General features: G+C 42.9%; 1 protein-coding gene across 2 annotated transcripts; it reads left to right on the top strand.

The window, feature by feature from the left end:
* The first annotated feature begins 314 nt into the window (after positions 1–314).
* On the top strand, positions 315–17,639 carry pnocb (prepronociceptin b). Of its 2 annotated transcripts, XM_034527869.1 has the most exons (4): positions 336–421; positions 8,322–8,422; positions 11,410–11,662; positions 16,873–17,639. In XM_034527869.1, exons 3-4 carry the CDS (start codon positions 11,525–11,527, stop codon positions 17,461–17,463), a joined length of 729 nt encoding a protein of 242 aa, XP_034383760.1. In that variant the 5' UTR covers positions 336–421; positions 8,322–8,422; positions 11,410–11,524; the 3' UTR covers positions 17,464–17,639. The 2 variants fall into 2 exon arrangements, with proteins under 2 accessions (XP_034383759.1, XP_034383760.1); XM_034527868.1 differs by lacking the exon at positions 8,322–8,422 and having other exon boundaries at positions 315–421.
* Positions 17,640–17,821: the final 182 nt, after the last annotated feature.

A 17,821-nucleotide genomic window follows, 5' to 3' on the forward strand; every position in this document is an offset into this window, starting at 1 on the left:
AACACAAGAATCCTGGATCAATCTCACGGTGGATGATGCGTATTTTTACAGCCCCATTAGCTGGTTCGATGAAGACGAAACCGGTGGCGTAGGCGATGCCTTGCTACGTCAGCGCCGGGAGGGGTCACGGGTTGTGTGGGGTTTCTGTGCGTAACAGAATGGGGGAATCCAACCCTCTCTCTCTCTCTCTCTACCCCTCCTCTATGTGAATGGTGATATACAGGGGAAGGGAGGGAGGTGGCGGTGGGGACTGGAGGGTTGAGCCAGGAGGGAAGGGGTGTGCCATTATAAGAAGCCTCCGAGGAGGCATGCCTTCAGTTGTTGAAAGCCTTCGCCTCCGGATACGAGCTGAGCCACCCAAACTGTCCTGTGAGCAGCAGAAGGAGGACTCTGACAGAAGACCATTACGTCACAGATACAGGTGAGGAAGTGCTCCAGTGTGACTTTGTTGGTTTGGTTTGTTGCCCGTGTGAGCGTGAGCGTACCTGTGTGGCAGTTCAACCAGTTAGAGCCGATGCAAAGACGCTCGCTCAGAGAGGAGAGAGCAGTTCATTAGGAGAGGACTTGTTGTCAGCTGATTAGATCCCAGGGGGGGAACGTGAGTGTAGGGCAACCACTGTTAGGATTTTCCCTCTTTCATGCCCCCCTTTTTCCCTTTTTCCCTTTTTCTTTTTTAGTTTTCTGCTTTGTCGGTTTGTGGCTTTGTAATTTGGGATTCTGCTCTCAGGAGGTGCCTCCGGTAAATAACCCTCTCACCTGCAGTAATCTTTTTTTCCATTACCCTGATTGTGTCCCTGCGGCTCCGAAGGCACCACAGTCACCATCGGCAGTACTCACATCGCACCTGCTTATTGCTTAATTAACAGGAGCGACAGTCTCGAGTCGTGCAGTGAGACACTGCTTTGTGTTTGGCATTTGGCTGAGGTGCACTTGACTTTAATCAAGTGTACATGGAAATATATTTGATACACAAATAAATAAAAAAATATTCAAATTGAGCTACGATTCAAAAAAAGTTAATCTATAAAAGGGAAAAATAATAACATACAAAGAAAATAAATAAAACAAATAGTTTGTTACTAACATTAAAGCTAAATTGAAGAAGTCAGTGAATGACTCTCCTTTTGATCGATCCTGGAGTATTATATGTCACATTAAATACATCACACAAAGGCTTCAAAGAAACATTGATAAAAGCTATTTTATTCTTCCTAAAGCAGCTCCAGTAGGACTGGAGAAGTGAACCAGTTGAACGCTGTTATTATGCCAAGCGCATGATAATGATCAATTTTAATGATAATGGTAATGAATGTGCATAATCTTTTCCCATTATCAGTAAAGGCGATAGAGGCGCAGACGGGGGAGAAAATGGGTGGTTAATGTGCCATTCAAAGATAGATGACTTCACATGGGGGACATGGGGACTGGAACATGCCTCCAGGATGGAGTCAGACATTTTATTATCATGCACTTCAGTGTGTGAAGTGGCTGGAGTTACCCAATTTATGTGGACTCAAAATGTACCTTGGCTCATAATCTTATTATTGTAAGATCTATATTTGAAACGATAAACAATAGATCATGCAAAGATCCATAATTACTACCATCATTTTTGTAAATATATTTTATAAAATTGGTTTACCAAAGAATGTCATAATGTATTCCGTCCTGGCGGTCTGCCAGTAAAAGATGAGCATTCATTCTCTCTCCAATCAGCTAATAAAAGCTTTTGGGATTCCTGCTGCCTGCGTTGGGATTGAACTGATTCTTCAGGCTCTGTGCCAACATTCATTACATCTCTTTCACAAGAATGATCTCCTGTGGAGAACCAGGCAAAGTTAGCCAGATAGTCCCCGTATCCCATCATGCACGAGTACTTTTGCAGTTCATCACTTTTTTTTCTTCCTCCTCGGCTTCACACTGTCCTCACCTTGATAAAAGTGTCGGTCTTGTCTGGCGGTGCTAGATTGCCTTCCCCCTCCGGCTCCATGTCCAATGGATTAGTGCAGGAGTCAACGCAGCTTAACAGCAACCAGATCGGTGATGACACCGTGTCAGCAAACTGTCAGCCACGCAGTCTGGGGACGGACTGCATCATTACGGGCGCGATGGCCCTGTTGTGTTAGTAACCTTTTGTTTTCCAAAAAGTCTACAGCTGATTCTGCTTTGACCGTTGACATTTTCACTTTATAAATTGTATTCTTGGTGGTTTCGCTTGATGCCAGCACCATGCACACCCTCCTCCCAACGTCAGTAAATGTCACTTTCTTTTCTGGTCTCTTATCTCTTAGTATCAAATAATAGCAGTAATGGCTCTCTGCAAACAGCACCGCTGGCTTCCTAAAGAATCCCGTGTGACAGTCCATCAGCCAAATAGAAGGGCGGCACGTCTGCGCTGCACTCTGCTCTGAGTGTGCCATCATACAAGTCCCACTGCATGGGCACAATATTGTTTAGGAGCTATAAAGGCAGATTTCACGTGGACTAAATGAGATGACTGTTGGTTTGAGATCACCCTATGGAAGACATTCTATCTGACGCTGGGGAGGATGTACCCTCAGGTGCAGATATGTTCCCCAATTAAAAGAAACCCTGCAAGTACAACTGATGGAAACATTAGCAATGATACGCTCAATTGATCTGATATGATGGTGCCTCGAGAGCAATATGAGCATAAAGAGTATCGCGTCTCCACCTAATAGTGTGTGTGAGAGCGTTATAGGCTATGCGGGATATGAGGTGAGAAGAAGATGCACTTTATCAAATTTCCAATCAATCTGCACGCTCCACAGTCTGCCTGAGCCGAAAGTTCCTGGAGCAAGATAACCAGGAAATGGGATTCTTCCAGCAGATGTGATCGCAGTACGACGAGGAGAATTCCTTAGACTAAAATGCATCTCTGTTGCATATAATTGCAGCATCATTGCGACCTCTATGACCTTCACATTTGACCTCCCACCCCCCCATCCCCTCCATGACGCTCACAGTTGGTCAATCCCGCTTCTACGCTGATGATAACCAGGTTTCCGTGCTGCGACGGGGCTCCACTGGTGAAAATCTGGTACGGCTAAATGGGATTAAGCGCATTCTCTCGGATGAGTCATTTCAGGGACGCGAAGGAAGGGCACAACCGCAAGCGCACCTTCTCCCGGTCGTCTGAGTCACGCACCGTTTATCTTGGGCTGTGCAGGCTGGATTTACACTGTTGATCCTGTGGCTGTGTGTGTGTGTGTATGTGTAATCCTCCTCAAACTAAAGAGTAACTTGTTATCTGTGTTTGGACAGGACGACAGTGGTCAAAGTCGGGTTTTCTGTGGTTCTGCACGACTCTTGTTGTTTTCTTTGAGCTTCTACGGATGTGAGTTTTGAGGTCAAGGAGAAATCATGGTGGCGTCATGTTAGTCAGGACATAGGTTGGGGGGGGGCGCACAATGAAGTTAAAACACCCCCTTTAGTTATCACGTTGGTGTCCATGGTTACTACAAAGAGAGCTGTTTTTTACTGTCTTGTCTTTGACTAATTTAATGCTCATTTCTTTGACAATAAAGTGTAGATAAAAATATTACCCGAAGACAAAGTATTCGGTTTCTTTTTGCATCATGTGTCGGCAAGGGTTCCTTTCAGGTTTCACATCACTCCGACAAACATAGACTGTATATAAGAAGTAGATGTAGTCACCCATTGAGTCGTGGACTACAGTTCTGCCATTTTTGGCCGTCGCCATCTTGCTTTTTGGGAAGTGGCACCAGAGGGCGGAGCTAATTATAACTGAACGCTGAATAAAAACATTTTAGGCGACCAAAAAGTTACAATTAAATTTCACTAACTGAAAATACACTGAAAGGGTTAAAGTGGTAAGACGAAAACACGAACAACTGCCAGACCAAACAATGCCGTGATAGTGGCCTGTCAATCACCTCGTAGCCCCGCCCTAAAGCATCCCCTGCTTTATGGTCTGTTTGACTCTAAATGACCATAATTTACTAAATGAACATTGTGCTGTATTGAAGAAGACTTGAAACTGAAACGTCGAGCTTCATCCCCATCCCCTCAGGCCCATGGTTACTTGAAGAACGTGGAAACTGAAATCTTCTCCGTCGGCTTTGGGAAGAGCAGAATAACCCCAAACCAATCTGGAAGTGATTCCATAGGGTTGGAATTTTAAATGACTTTATTGAGTGCAGTCTGATGACCTATGAGAGATAGACTATATCATGTCAAGATGCTGGCCTGATGAGTCACCATGTGAGGACCACCGACATGTTGCAGGGAGCCTGGTTCAGAAGACGTCTTTCATTCTGGCTGAACAGCCATCTGCAACCCTGATTCTAGTAACAATTACAGCTAACGTGGGAGTGGAAGTATTTTTTATTCTTATTTCTGTGTGCGTTTTTTCTCCAGATCCTTCCGATTTTCTAAACCATTTAGAAGCCTAACGTACATTAAAGGGTCGCTACACCCAAAATGACAAAAGAACATCTTTTCTCATTTACTTCTAGTGTACCTACTAAAAGTGTGATGGTTTTATTTCATGCAGGCTCTGAGATATCTGACTCCACCTCCATACAATAGGGATGAATGTCCCTGTTTACTACTACTTTATACAAAATAAGTAGTCCTAATGCATTGTATGCCTACAATCTTTTCTGTATTAAACTAATAGCTGCTATGAGCAAAGATTGTAAGGCAAGAGTCGATATTGTGGGAGAAACAAATGAAATACGTTGTCGGCGAACATTCTTTTCTCCTCAGTATGTAAATAAGAAGCATTTCAGTCTAAATGCTGGAGTATATAGTATTACAACTGTAATCGAAAAAGAGTCAAATGACCAAAAAACCTACCTCTGGTGGCATCTGGGTGTGCATGCTGATATATTTGATGTGCTCGTGTTTTGAGACGTCTGTCTCTGCCATTTTATTCCCCCACCTCAACACAATGGAGGTGAACTCAGCATTTCAAAATGACAATCAGTATCAACCGTCTTCAGTTTGGTCAGTGTTGATGTTTTCTTTTTTTAAATATAGCTTTCACAGCCTTGCCTGTATTCTTGCACTGTGTTAGAATTGAGTGAGAAAAATCGAAAGTTATTTAAAAACCTGGACGAGGAAAACTATCTTCAAGCAACGACAGATTACAGTTTTCATTTGAGAAAACTAACCCTCTAAAATAATAGACTGTATTGATTTCACACGGGTGTCAAGAGAAATGTATCAGAACCAGAGTGGAGAAAACTATGAATTTTGGATCAGTATCACCGCCTGTGTCTTTCCCCCGCTCTTCACTCACATACCAAACTGCACTTTATTGGCCCGTTATCTCACATCAACTCGTTTTCAACAAGCGATTTCAAGGGAGTGTGAGGCGATGAAACACTCCTCAGGTTATAAAGAATTAATCAGGCACCCTTAATGGCCCTGCAAGAAGTAATAGGTAGAACAGAATTGTAATCTGTTTCCTTTCATCCAAAGTGACCACATCTTCACGTCTTTGGTGGCTCCTGGCTTCAGCGTGGCCTTTTTTGAAGTTGAGACCTATGCACCGCTGGAATAGACTGGAAACCTCAGCAATATGTCATTAAAGATAAAGCAAATGTAAAAAAAGATTCCAGCCACAGATGTGGAAATGGAGATGTGTGGAAGAAGAAAAGGGGAGTGTTGAGGTAAGAACGGGAAAGTGGATGCAACAGGAAGCAGAAGATATCTGTGCATTAGCAGACTCCTTTGTGTGTTCCACCTCATGCAGGGGACTAATGGATGAGATAGAGGGAGTCAGAGCCTTTCTTCTCCCTCCCCCGTCTCATATTGGTGACACATTGGCCCCCTCTCCACCCTTCATCGCAGGCGCTAATGTTGATTTATTCCAGCGGTAGCTTTATTAATACACTTCGCTTTGCAACTTTGTCCGCTTTGCACGGGCTGCTCGCATCCCGCTACCACATCCATTCACTTTTCTCTAGAGACACAAAAGTATGGTGGTTGAATCTAATGTTTCATTTGATTAAAAAGAGAAAAAAACCTGCCATTCCCCACAATAAGCACATTTAGGTGTTCTCAACTTGGTGTTCTCTTACTTTTTTTTTGTTGCACAGTGGGCTCGTACAAGTGCTCCTAACCTCAGATCAATGTGTAAATGAACATAATAAATGAGTGCGCATTCATGATAATGGTGAATTAGCAAAACGCCCCAATAGTATCAATGAGGCTATATGCGCCCGGGCCCATATGTCCTTTATTGAAGTCCTGCTTTCAGAGCAGTTAATATCACCTGAAATACAGAAGCAATGGTTCCATAAACGTCTCGTTTCAGCACGGCCTTTGTTGGGGGGGGTCAAATAATGAAAGATGTTCATATGCATATACTATGGATACAGTGTTTTACAATTGCATTGATGGCAAATTGAAATGAATAGTGATATTGTTAGGCTATATGAATACATTTGGAATCATATTATAATTCAGGATAATTTCAACATAGTTATTCAGTGTAATGTACATGAAAAATATACAATCCACGAGTATAAAACTTCTTCTTAAATCACTGGTGTAAGCCCCTTAACGGGCCAGTGTGTAGCAAAAAGAGGGATCTATCAGCATAAATGGAGTATATTGATAAGAAGTATGTTTTTAGTTTAAAATCACCTGAAGAAAGAATTGTTTTTGTCCAAAAACCTGTTTGTGACAAAAACCTGTTTTCAGAAAAATAAAGTGCATGAGACGGTTGGTCCTTTAATGAATGCTCTGATTGCTTCCTTTGTGATTGAAAGGGGAGAAAAATATTCTCTCGAAAACATTCTCAGGGTCTGAGTTAAATCTAATGGAAGAATAAAAGAGTGTATTTGTTTTGGAAAGAACTGGGTAAAAGCATTCATTTGTGCAAGATGAAAAGACTAATCTAAAGGTAGAGGGACATCAGGCCCTTCGTTATGGTCCATTTTCTTTTTGCTTTCATGCCAGCCTTTATATTAAAGGGCGAGGTTGTTTGTGTTTGTTAATGATGAAAACATATTTTCAAATGCAGCTCTTTTCCAGGCTGCTGGACGGATTGTGCTGCCTTGTTGCAACCGGGGGTAAAAGCCTGGTGTTCAGGGGCCTCCCTTTCCCCCTCAACCGCTTTATCCCTGTTCAGTGCATTATACATCAGCCCCCTGCACCCGGTCAACGGCTAGCTTTGTCAAAACAGATTATGCAAATGATGTGAACAGTTAGGGATCGTTGAAATTATATGCAAATGTGTAGGGAAGGGTGGGCGAAAATGGACATGTGGCACTATCAAGACAAAGAGCTGTATCATTACTGGAATAGAGCAGAGAGAAGAGTGTGTAGGTTCATGGCTCAAAGAGTCACAGATGTGAAGGCCACAGATTCAATTTGAAGTTATTGAGATTACGGTCAAATGGAGACTCTTTCTGGTGCCTGGCTGTCTGGAGCTGCCGGGCACAGTAATCCAACGCATGCCAAGTATGATAACCAAGACATGAGGGTACAAAATAAATGACCAAAATGACTCTTATTGACTGGAGTGGTTACATATTATACTTTTAGTAGTCAGATCACTGCGATTGCCTCTCAGCGGCTCTCAACGTGGCGACGCCTGAGCCGACAGATTCTAGCTTACTGTGCTAACAGCGCTAACACGCAAACTACAGACAGAGCTAACGGTGTTAACAGGAAGTTGGAAAGCGTTACGTCATCAGCTGTCACCTATGTCACCTCTGTCACCTGTGTATGAGAACAGTGCACAGCAGCGACAGTGAGCTAACCAGGTGGGCACGCTCACATGCGCTAGCATAGCAACTAACTTCACATGGAAAATATAGCGTTGGTCTTTTGAGGAAGTGTTTCTGTTACAAACGACCATTTAACACTAAATAATTGGCAACAATATCCTGTGTTTCTTACCCCTTAAAGGCCTGGCCCTGTTTTATGTAGCCGACAATGTCATGATCCCAGAAGGTCTTCTGTGTCTTCTAGTGACCGTGATTGGAGCATACTTTAGTCTTCTTCTCTCAAGAGAATGGAGAAAGCTCAATATACAATGGGTTGTATAGACATGATGACACATCAAATGGAACTATTGTATTATGTCTTAAGAATACTAAGCTAACTTAAGCTTTGACTCTAGCATGCTAACAGAATGACCCTTTTCATTTGCCACTGTTGCGTGTAGTTATTGTGTTCACCCCCCAGCCTGGTACATTACCCCACTTCATGACAATCCATCCAACAGTTGTTGAGATTCAAAAGCATCCACCTCCACCAAAGTCATGGGATTAATCCTCTAACTGAGAACCATGAATGTCTGTATGTATGAAATATTTCAGATTGGTGGTGGACTGACCTACATCGCCAAACCTCGATCCTGCCCTTTACAATGACGACTGTAGTTTTTTAAGTACTACACTCTGGCCTTGACTGCTCTACAGTGAGTAAAAATCAATCAATTACAGGTGAACTCCAGCAATGTATTAAAGTATTGCACTTTAATAAAGTTGGGGGGATAGATTTGTCGGAATTGAAGCAGCAGAGGTTGAGATTTCCTGACTATTATTCCTTAGTGCGGGTCAAGCTTCAAAAACACTACATCTTCATTTATTAGATCTTCCCTGCCTCCTAAATGCACTTCTTTCAAAACCCACATCTCCCGTCGCTTATCAAGTCAATCTGGGAACTCACAAACGGCCATTTTGAAATGTCATTGGAGGGTAAATTATGGTTAAAAAATGTATAACATTAATTATGGCCATTGTGCATGCTTGACTCACTGGAATGGCTGTGACACAGTAAATAGAACAGGACCATAATTGATTGTATTAGTTACACCTGTGTTTACCCTGCTATGTGAAATAGGCTGCTGTTGGAGGGACATAGTGCTCCTCATAATGAGTAAACTGCCCTTAATGTGTAAAAATAAGTGGAGTACCTTTAAATGCATTATTTCGGTAGTAAAATGTATACAGATGTGCCTTTTACATGAATGATTGTGGTTTCTTTGCCTAATCTGAAAAAAGTCATCATGTATCACAAGGCTGTAAAAGCAGGGATTCTGTATATTTTCTGCCTTATTCAGCTTGACGCGCTGTGTGGGGACAAAAGGTGTGCAACCAGATTTGATGATGTAGTAAATAAACATTGAGTAAGTAGTCAGCCTTAACCCATCCTTTGTCAATGACTTGACCAACACGAATCATTACAACCAGCTCACTGCTATACTCACTTTAAGCATCGCGAAGCCGCAGATCGATGACAATGGAGCTCACACGTAATGCCTTTGTCAATTGTGATGACTTCCATTCCAAAAAGAGACGGCAGCAGACGGTGGCTTGGTAACTTGGTCCCTGAGCCTCTAGTAAGACGTAAATCACTCTGCCCTTTTATCAAAAGCCAACAAATCTGTGGACGAATTGAAATGACTGAATGAATGCAACTTCACTAAAAATCACTTCAACGTTGGTTAAATTGCTTCGACATAAGCTGTCAAAAAAAGTACACTTAAAGTAGGTTAGAACGTTTTGTCTTACGCATTCATCTTCATTAAATTGTCCTTAAAACACACAAAGAAAATACTGAAAAGCTCTTGAATAAAATGAAAATAAAAGCTTCTGATAATGTGCTGTTTTACCTCAGAGCATCCGATGCTGTCCCCAAATTGTTGAGCTAAAAACCCAAATCCCAATATTCTAATATGAGCCTCTGAATGTGCGGAGGCAAAGAAATGGACATCCATTGTCTAATTATAAAGCTCCTGACGGACATTGCAGGACCTTTCATTAATAGTACTGTTGACAAAAAAAGATAATATTAATACACTCACATGGTAGACTATTCTTAATGTGTGAGAGCCACTTCTTTGTGATGCGGGAGCGTATCCAGGGCCTACGCCATCACTTACACTGCGCTGGTTTACTCATTTGTTCAACTCACTTAGTAGGGGCCACTTAAGGGAGAGCATAACAATATCAAATGGGCTTAGTCAGCAGGCTAGGAAATGATCATTGCACAAAACATCTCTGCAAGGCAAATAAACTGGTCCCTCTAATGATCTCCCATAAAGACGTTTCTATATTTCTAGATGAGGCGGGGTCACACACGACCTGTTTCATATGCTATTGACTACAAGCAGTGATGTGGTACAGTGGAAATGGTCACGGTGTGCTCGTTTTGACCCATTTACTTATTTTCAAATCACTGTACATGTCGATGCAACAACCGCTCTGGGTTTAGTTGAAGATTTCCATTCGCTCTCATCGACCTAAGGGCCTCTACCGTGGGACGGGGTGTCACTAGCTGGGACTTCTACCACGTGTCCTCATCAAGCCTGAGAACCCGACTGGTGCTTTTGCGGTCGGACAGGACGTCCAAAGCCTTTTTTTCATCTTTCTGTGTGTTAGATGTGTTGGATTAGCAACTGTTGTCTAACAAGTTAGCCATATCAACTTAGAAGATGATAATACATTAGCGGTGTGATAATACAACAGCTTATTTCCACTTCCCCCAAGTGGCCAAAAAATAATGTATACTAATAATCTATACTCCGAGGGTTTCATCCAGCCAGAGGGTTCCACCAAGGAATCTGAATTCATTATTACTCACACAAATATATTGAGTGTATCCTTGAGCTCTACCAAAGGTCTCAAGGGCATTTCCCTCTTCGTTAAACATTTGTAAAGGCAAAGTATTTTAAATACCACATTGTTTAATTGCGGTCTTCTTTCTCACTTCCTCTGCTGGAACATTGCCGCATATTTTACCCTGATATTTCACCACCTGTTAATCAGTAGTGCGACAGCATTGGGAAAGAACAGGCACTTGCTCATAAAGAAACCTCTGCAGGGAGCCTGAGAGTTACTTGATAATTGTTAAAATACCACATAAAGCGCATGAATTTGTTGATTCATCCATGGTCTGGGCTATAAACATACAGAGGCCATACGTTTCTGGTCAGAGGCAATCTGTTATGTTCTGAGTGGCTGTTGATTCTCTGTTATCTCTGTGTTATGGGATGATACAGTGATGAGTGACAGGATAGATGGGGGTCAGGGATTGGAGGTCAAGCAACAGAAACTGTGCAGCTGGTTCACAGCTTTGCAGCCCCAATACCAAGCTGCTTTTGTTGATGCAGGGCGTGAGCCATGGTGTCCGTGATGTCTTCGAGCACAGATCTGCTCATTTCTGCTGTCTGATTTCCAGCAGTGATACAACGCTGCAGCCTGTAGTGGCTTGCTTCCTGCCCACTGGAAAATACCCCTACTCTCATTTATTGCCTCAGGTTGTACTCTCTCTCCAACCCACCCACATTGTCCATCCCCTGGTGTTGGCTCCCACCACCAACGCTTTGACTGACTGCCCAAATCCAGCTGATGATTCCTATAAACTGGAATTGATGTCACTCTGTCTGCTTTCTCCCTGTAGGCTGGACCCACATTCCAAAAGGCTTTATCTTCCAGATTCTCCAGCTGGTGACCCTTTGTTTTAGACTCTTGCCTTGTACCTGCTGGACTCCCTGCCCGTCTGGCTGTGCTGTGCGATGAAGATTCCACTGTGGTACCTGGTGGTGCTGCTGGCAAGTCTCTTCGCCCCTGGACGCAGCAACTGCCAGGGGGAATGTGTGGCCTGTGGTGTGCTCCTGCAGCAGCAGCAGCTGGAGCAAGTCTTCAACACCATGGTGAGGATGTGTGTGTGTGTATTTGTGTGTGTGTGTGTTTGTGTGTCACTGTTTGTGTTCGTGAGTCACTGTTGATAAGAACATCCGCCTTGTTGTGTTTGTGTCAGCTTCTGCTTAATTAATGCGTTGTTGTGCACTTTGTTGGCCTGTGTATTAGGGAGTTAATATGAGGGTAATGATGTGATTATTGTGTTTTTCTTGTGCAATGAAGGTATATTTTTAAAGCAGTACCCCAAGGTATTAATTTGTTAAATTTTCATTTATGAGTGTCATGTTGGCCGAAGGGATAACGAAATCAACAAATCTTAAAAAACATAAAAATCTTTAAAAAAATAAAAATAAAAGAACATAATAAATAATACACAATAAAGGGAATATCTTTCCACTAGAATATGAATTAAAAAACATGTTTCATGAATTTGTTTTGCTTTGTTAAAGTCGGTTTGATTGCCCAACTAATTATTGCTAACAGGGTTTCCCTGAAGGGGAACCACAGCGTGGGCACGACGGTTCTGCTACATCGTCAACTTGAGGAGACATGGTGGCGCTAGAGGAAAGGTCAGGGGAGCGGCAGGAAGCTTTTCTTCTGATCAGTGACAAAGATCTTCGGGCTAAAGGAGGTCGAGCTAAACCGTAACAAATACAAAGCTGCCCAACAGTTGGCATTTACATTTCAACCAAACAACATTGTTGTTTCCGTCTCATAGTGGAAGAGGGGATTATTTGCATTTGTAAGTATCTACGGCACTTGTGCAATGCTTCATGACCAACATGAAGATACCGGCACACAATCTCATTTCCAAAGCGGGTAAATATGAATACGATGGCAAATTTAGCTGATAATGATGCAGAGAGAGACAGCTGGGACCTTTTGGGTAATTGTAATAGAAGATAGATCAGCGCAATTTACATTGGTGACTGACAGATTTGATCAGCTCCTCGTTGTGTTTTCCGCTTTCCCATTGAGCCACAGATGGAATCCACTGAGTAATTGGAGTGTGTGCGTGAAGCAGCCAGTGTGTGTTATAATGTCAGGACTTGATGTATTAGTGCACACACCTAAACACATGTGAACAGGTCCACTCATGCACCCAGACACACTCAAACACACACACACACACACACACACGCACGCACACACACACACACACACACACACAGAGCATTTCATAGCATCATCCCTTCCAATGACTACACTTATTGCGTAATGCTAATCTTTAGGATAAACGCCAACCCTTGTTTACATTTGGGCTAATCATCTGTGCTACAGATATTATTTACATAATTATGAGCAGCTTCTACATGTTGTCTTTGTGTGTATATATATGCATATATATATACATTTTCTTACCTTCTGTAGGGGCCTTTTGGCACACCTTGTTACTCTGGATTAAACTATACTGTCGTTGCACACAGTAAGTACCAATACAACAAAATAGAGTCAAGCATCAAACCAGAATGGTCAATAGACCAATGAAGAAGAGATGGAATTAGACACACAATGGAAAGCTAGGATACAACCTGATAAACAGTAGAATGGGTCTGACATTTTTGAGGACCTACACAATATTCAACCATATACAGTATATAAGAAGTGGATGTAGTCACGGTGACACGACCAATTGGTTTGCAGACAGCAGTTTTAAAGTCTTGACTTTGGAATCTTGAATGTCCGTGGTCATCATGGTTTTTGTCCGTTGCCATGTTGGTTTTTGATTGACATCCATCTTGGTTTTTGGCCGTCGTCATCTTGTTTTTTACAACCAGAAGTGACAGTACAACCCAGTTAAATTCTCAAACATGTGCTGCAATTAGTCACTTTATCAGATGTACTATTTTATTTAGTCATTAATCCCAGATGTTTGGGTTCTTCAATTTTCAATACTGGACGATTCTCACGCCAATCCACCCCCCCAACCTCCACACACTTACTCACCAAATAGAGGGCACGCCAGTTCTTGGATTGGCATTGAGCGTTGGTAATTGACATAAATCGTAAAGTGCAGAATTGTCCCATATGGACATAATTCCTATGGAGAATAAACTAAGCTGCAAGTTGTGAAACAGCCTACTCATTTGAGGCACCGCTCCTGACACATTGTCATGAAAACAACCAGCCTATTAGCATTGACCCAACACGTTCTTCCTCCCTACTCGTCATATACACCTGGTCAGAGACCCTATGCATCAAACTATGACGTCAGTTTGGACCTGTCAGAAAATGCGCATTAGTTTCCACTCATAGTGTCTTTTCAAAATGAACTTCCAACATAGGTTTACTTAGTTTTGGGATTTACTAACGCAACACAACTGAAAAGATTGTGGTCTGGGTCAAAATAAGTATGTTTGTTATGTAACTTGCGTTACTTAAGTACATAAGGTACATAACAAAACGTATTGTCTCCCTTGACTACGCAGACTTAGTCAGGAGCTCTGACGTCTAATAACAACGCAGATGGGTTTGTATTGGAGTTGGTTGTGTCTCGTACAGACTTTAGATGTTTTTAAGCTAACTGAAAATGATTGGGTTGAACGGGTTGGTTTACCATATGTGTGTTTCCTTTTGCTTTCATTGTGTGATGCAGCCAGAGGTGATTAGAATTTCATTTTTTTTAAAGTCTCATCAAAGTATCTCAGATGGAGATAACGTGCTGATGGTTGCATCACAGCCATCACCCATTCATGTCTACAGACTCCTGGATGACACTATGGGGTGGCCCTCCCCCTCCTGTTCTAGCCACTACCTAGATACCGCCCTGTAAAGTAAGGAGTTTCTTCACCTTAACCCAACAACAACCCGTCCCTGATTCATTTAGTGTTTTAATGACTTTTTTTGACCTATGGCAGAATGTGTGACAAAGTTCCCCATCCAAACTTGATGTAAGGAGTCCAACCTTGAGATTATATTTAAGTACCAGCCCTTAACCATACTGACGAAATGAAGCGTAAGAAGCATCCTCACTGCGGAGGACTCTTTTCATCCTCTTGCCCTCACAAGTATTTAAAATACATCGCTGTGCGTGCGCACACACACACACACACACACACACACACACACACACACACACACACACACATCTCGACTTACTCATAAAATCCTTTATATTGCTCCATTGATCTGACGTGGAGAATCCCCTGGTGTGCTCATTTAATTTACGATGGATAATTAATTTCCGCTGATAGATTCACAGCAGAACTCCCTCTTCTCCCAGTCCTTTGGTGCGAGCAGGTTTTTCCGATAACAATGCTATTCATCTCGTTTGTGGAAAATTTGACGAGTAAATGGGATTTGCTTCTTACCTCAAATTTAACTGAGATGGCACGGAGTTCAAGAAACTGGCGTAAGGCGAGCTGTGTGGGCGTTCTACATTTAAGGGCATATTGATTAATTCAGTCTTATTTTAAATGAGTCAGCAGGTTAAAAAGTGTTTTTACCAAACACAAGGAACAAATAAAAAACCAGATCAATGATTAAACAAACTTCAAATGCTCTTCATACGTCCTTACCGCCACACTTGTATAGGACAGAGAGTTGAGGCCAGCCCAACTCACAGGTGTGATGATAATAAGACAGGAAGGTCATTAAAACTGCAGAGAGTCAGTGGTTCAGCTCTGATGAAGAAAAAATTAAATATGTCATTTCAAGAGCAAATATATTATAAGCAGAAGTTGAAGAGCCCTGACATCATGTACCTGCTGTCCTTCAAACTGATTTGTAATTTTGTCCAATTATGTGCTGTCGATCATTTTTTGCAGAACTAGATGTCACATTTACAGAATGATGGACGTCCCATATTAGCACATTACTTTTCATTTATATATCGAGCGACGCCCATTACCTCCCATGACACATAGGCCACCAGGTCCGGCGCCTCCTCCCTCAGCCTGTCTGGGTCGGGTGGTATGCTGCGGCAAAGTAGTGACACTTAAAAAAGAAGAAGATATTTGATTTAAAAAAATAGTAGCTGCATGACATAAATGATATGTTGACCTTGGACAATATGTTCAGAAACGTTGCACTTAAGTTGATGCAAAGATTAACATGATCAGTGGACTTTTGTTTTTCTTTACCAGAGTTTTTAAAGAGCCGTAAACCCCACCTATATGATTATCGATAAAGCAACATGCACACAGGAAGTGGGCATGGGTGTGATTAAAAGTCTTTTAATCAATATAATGTGTTGAGTATGTGTAGTTAAAAGGGATCGTGACGAAACCTCAAGGAATAAATAAACATACTCGCCTGTTTCCCTCCTTTCCAATTTAGCAATTTCCTGCTAATTGTTTGGGATTTCCGGCTTTCAGCTGCAAGTTCTGGAAAACCTTTGCTGCACTGAACAGCAAATACAGTTAGCGACTAGATATTGAACAGTTGCCGCTGCACGGCACGGCACGGCACGGCTCACTTGGAATGTTCCTTATTGGGTTTCCATTTGAATTGTTTACCTGATTTCATGGTTCTTTTTTATGTTATCTGTTGAGGTTCCAAGTGAGCTGAACTGAGTTAAAACACTCTAGACCATTGATTGATTGGTCACTGCAGACCATTGATTGATTGGTCACTGCAGACCATTGATTGATTGGTCACTCCAGACCATTGATTGATTGGTCACTCCAGACCATTGGTTGATTGGTCACTCCAGACCATTGATTGATTGGTCACTGCAGACCATATATTGGTCATTGATTGGTCACTGCAGACCATTGATTGATTGGTCACTCCAGACCATTGATTGATTGGTCACTGCAGACCATTGATTGATTGGTCACTCCAGACCATTGGTTGATTGGTCACTCCAGACCATTGATTGATTGCTCACTGCAGACCATATATTGGTCATTGATTGGTCACTGCAGACCATTGATTGATTGGTCACTCCAGACCATTGATTGATTGGTCACTCCAGACCATTGATTGATTGGTCACTCCAGACCATTGATTGATTGGTCACTGCAGACCATTGATTGATTGGTCACTGCAGACCAAGCCCCAAAGTGGCCATTAAAAACGGATTAATGCGGCTGATGATGATTACCTGATTACACGCAATAGGCTACGATGCTGCCATGGTCTGTTATGCAGTATCTTGGTCATGCATAAAGTATCAAAAAAGAAGAACAACTAGAAACTGATTCAACATCCTGAATTTTGGATAATTCTCGGGATTGACACATTTTTCTTGACGTCCCTCTCTCTTCTCCCTCTGCAGGTGTGTTTGTTGGAGTGTGAGGGTCACGTCTCCTCCTCTCTCACATGGGAGGTGTGTCAACGTGCCGTGTCCCGCCATCCCACTCTCTCTGAGGGCGCCGCTTTGTTCAAGAGAACGGGAGAGGAGCTGCAGCTCACCTCTCTGGACCTGAACTCTGACAGCGAGCTGGACGAGGCGCCCTTTGAGCAGCGCAGCGTCCAGTATGACTCAGCGCTGCTGGAATCCGAGGAGGATGGGGAGGTCCTGAGTCTGGCAGACGGCGAGAGGAAGGTGAGGGACGTGGGGAGTGAAGGCCAGCAGGAAGGGTTGAGCGAGGACGAGGACGAGGGCTCGGAGGCCGTTGCCTTGTCCAAACGCTTTGGCGGCTTTCAGAGGGGGCGCCATGGATACAGGAAGCTGATCGGCTCGTCCATTAGGCCCCTACAAAAGCGCTACGGCGGGTTCATAGGCGTCCGGAAATCCGCCCGCAAGTGGAACAGTCAGAAACGGGTGAACCAGCTGCTCAGGCAGTACCTGGGCATGAGGAGCAGCCGCAGCGGCAGGTTCAACAGCGCCCCTGTAACTCGGGTTTGGAGGCAAAACCAACTGTAATGTGTAACCGCTTGCTCCCGCCTCCCCAGTTACCTCAACCAATCACGTTTTGTGCAGCTCACTCACACTTTGAAGAGCCATCGTCACCAGAAGAACAGGACTCCGCCATCTCGCCGCACCTCTTTCTGTGTCTCTAAGTAACGAGGAATGTTTTTGATCGTGATGTCCTTCTTATTAAGCACATTTCATGCCATTCTGTACAAATAAAAGAATTAGAGAAGTGCAATCGAATATATATTTTTGTGTGTCGGCATAATAAGAAACGGGCCAAACGAAATTGGAAAACTGGTTCACCGCGAGCCTTTTCACCAGCGGTGACATTTAAAATCATGTTGAATGCACTTTCAAGCCTGTGGAA

This window comes from Cyclopterus lumpus, chromosome 24, assembly GCF_009769545.1.
Source record: "Cyclopterus lumpus isolate fCycLum1 chromosome 24, fCycLum1.pri, whole genome shotgun sequence".
NCBI classification, from domain to species: Eukaryota; Metazoa; Chordata; class Actinopteri; order Perciformes; family Cyclopteridae; genus Cyclopterus; species Cyclopterus lumpus.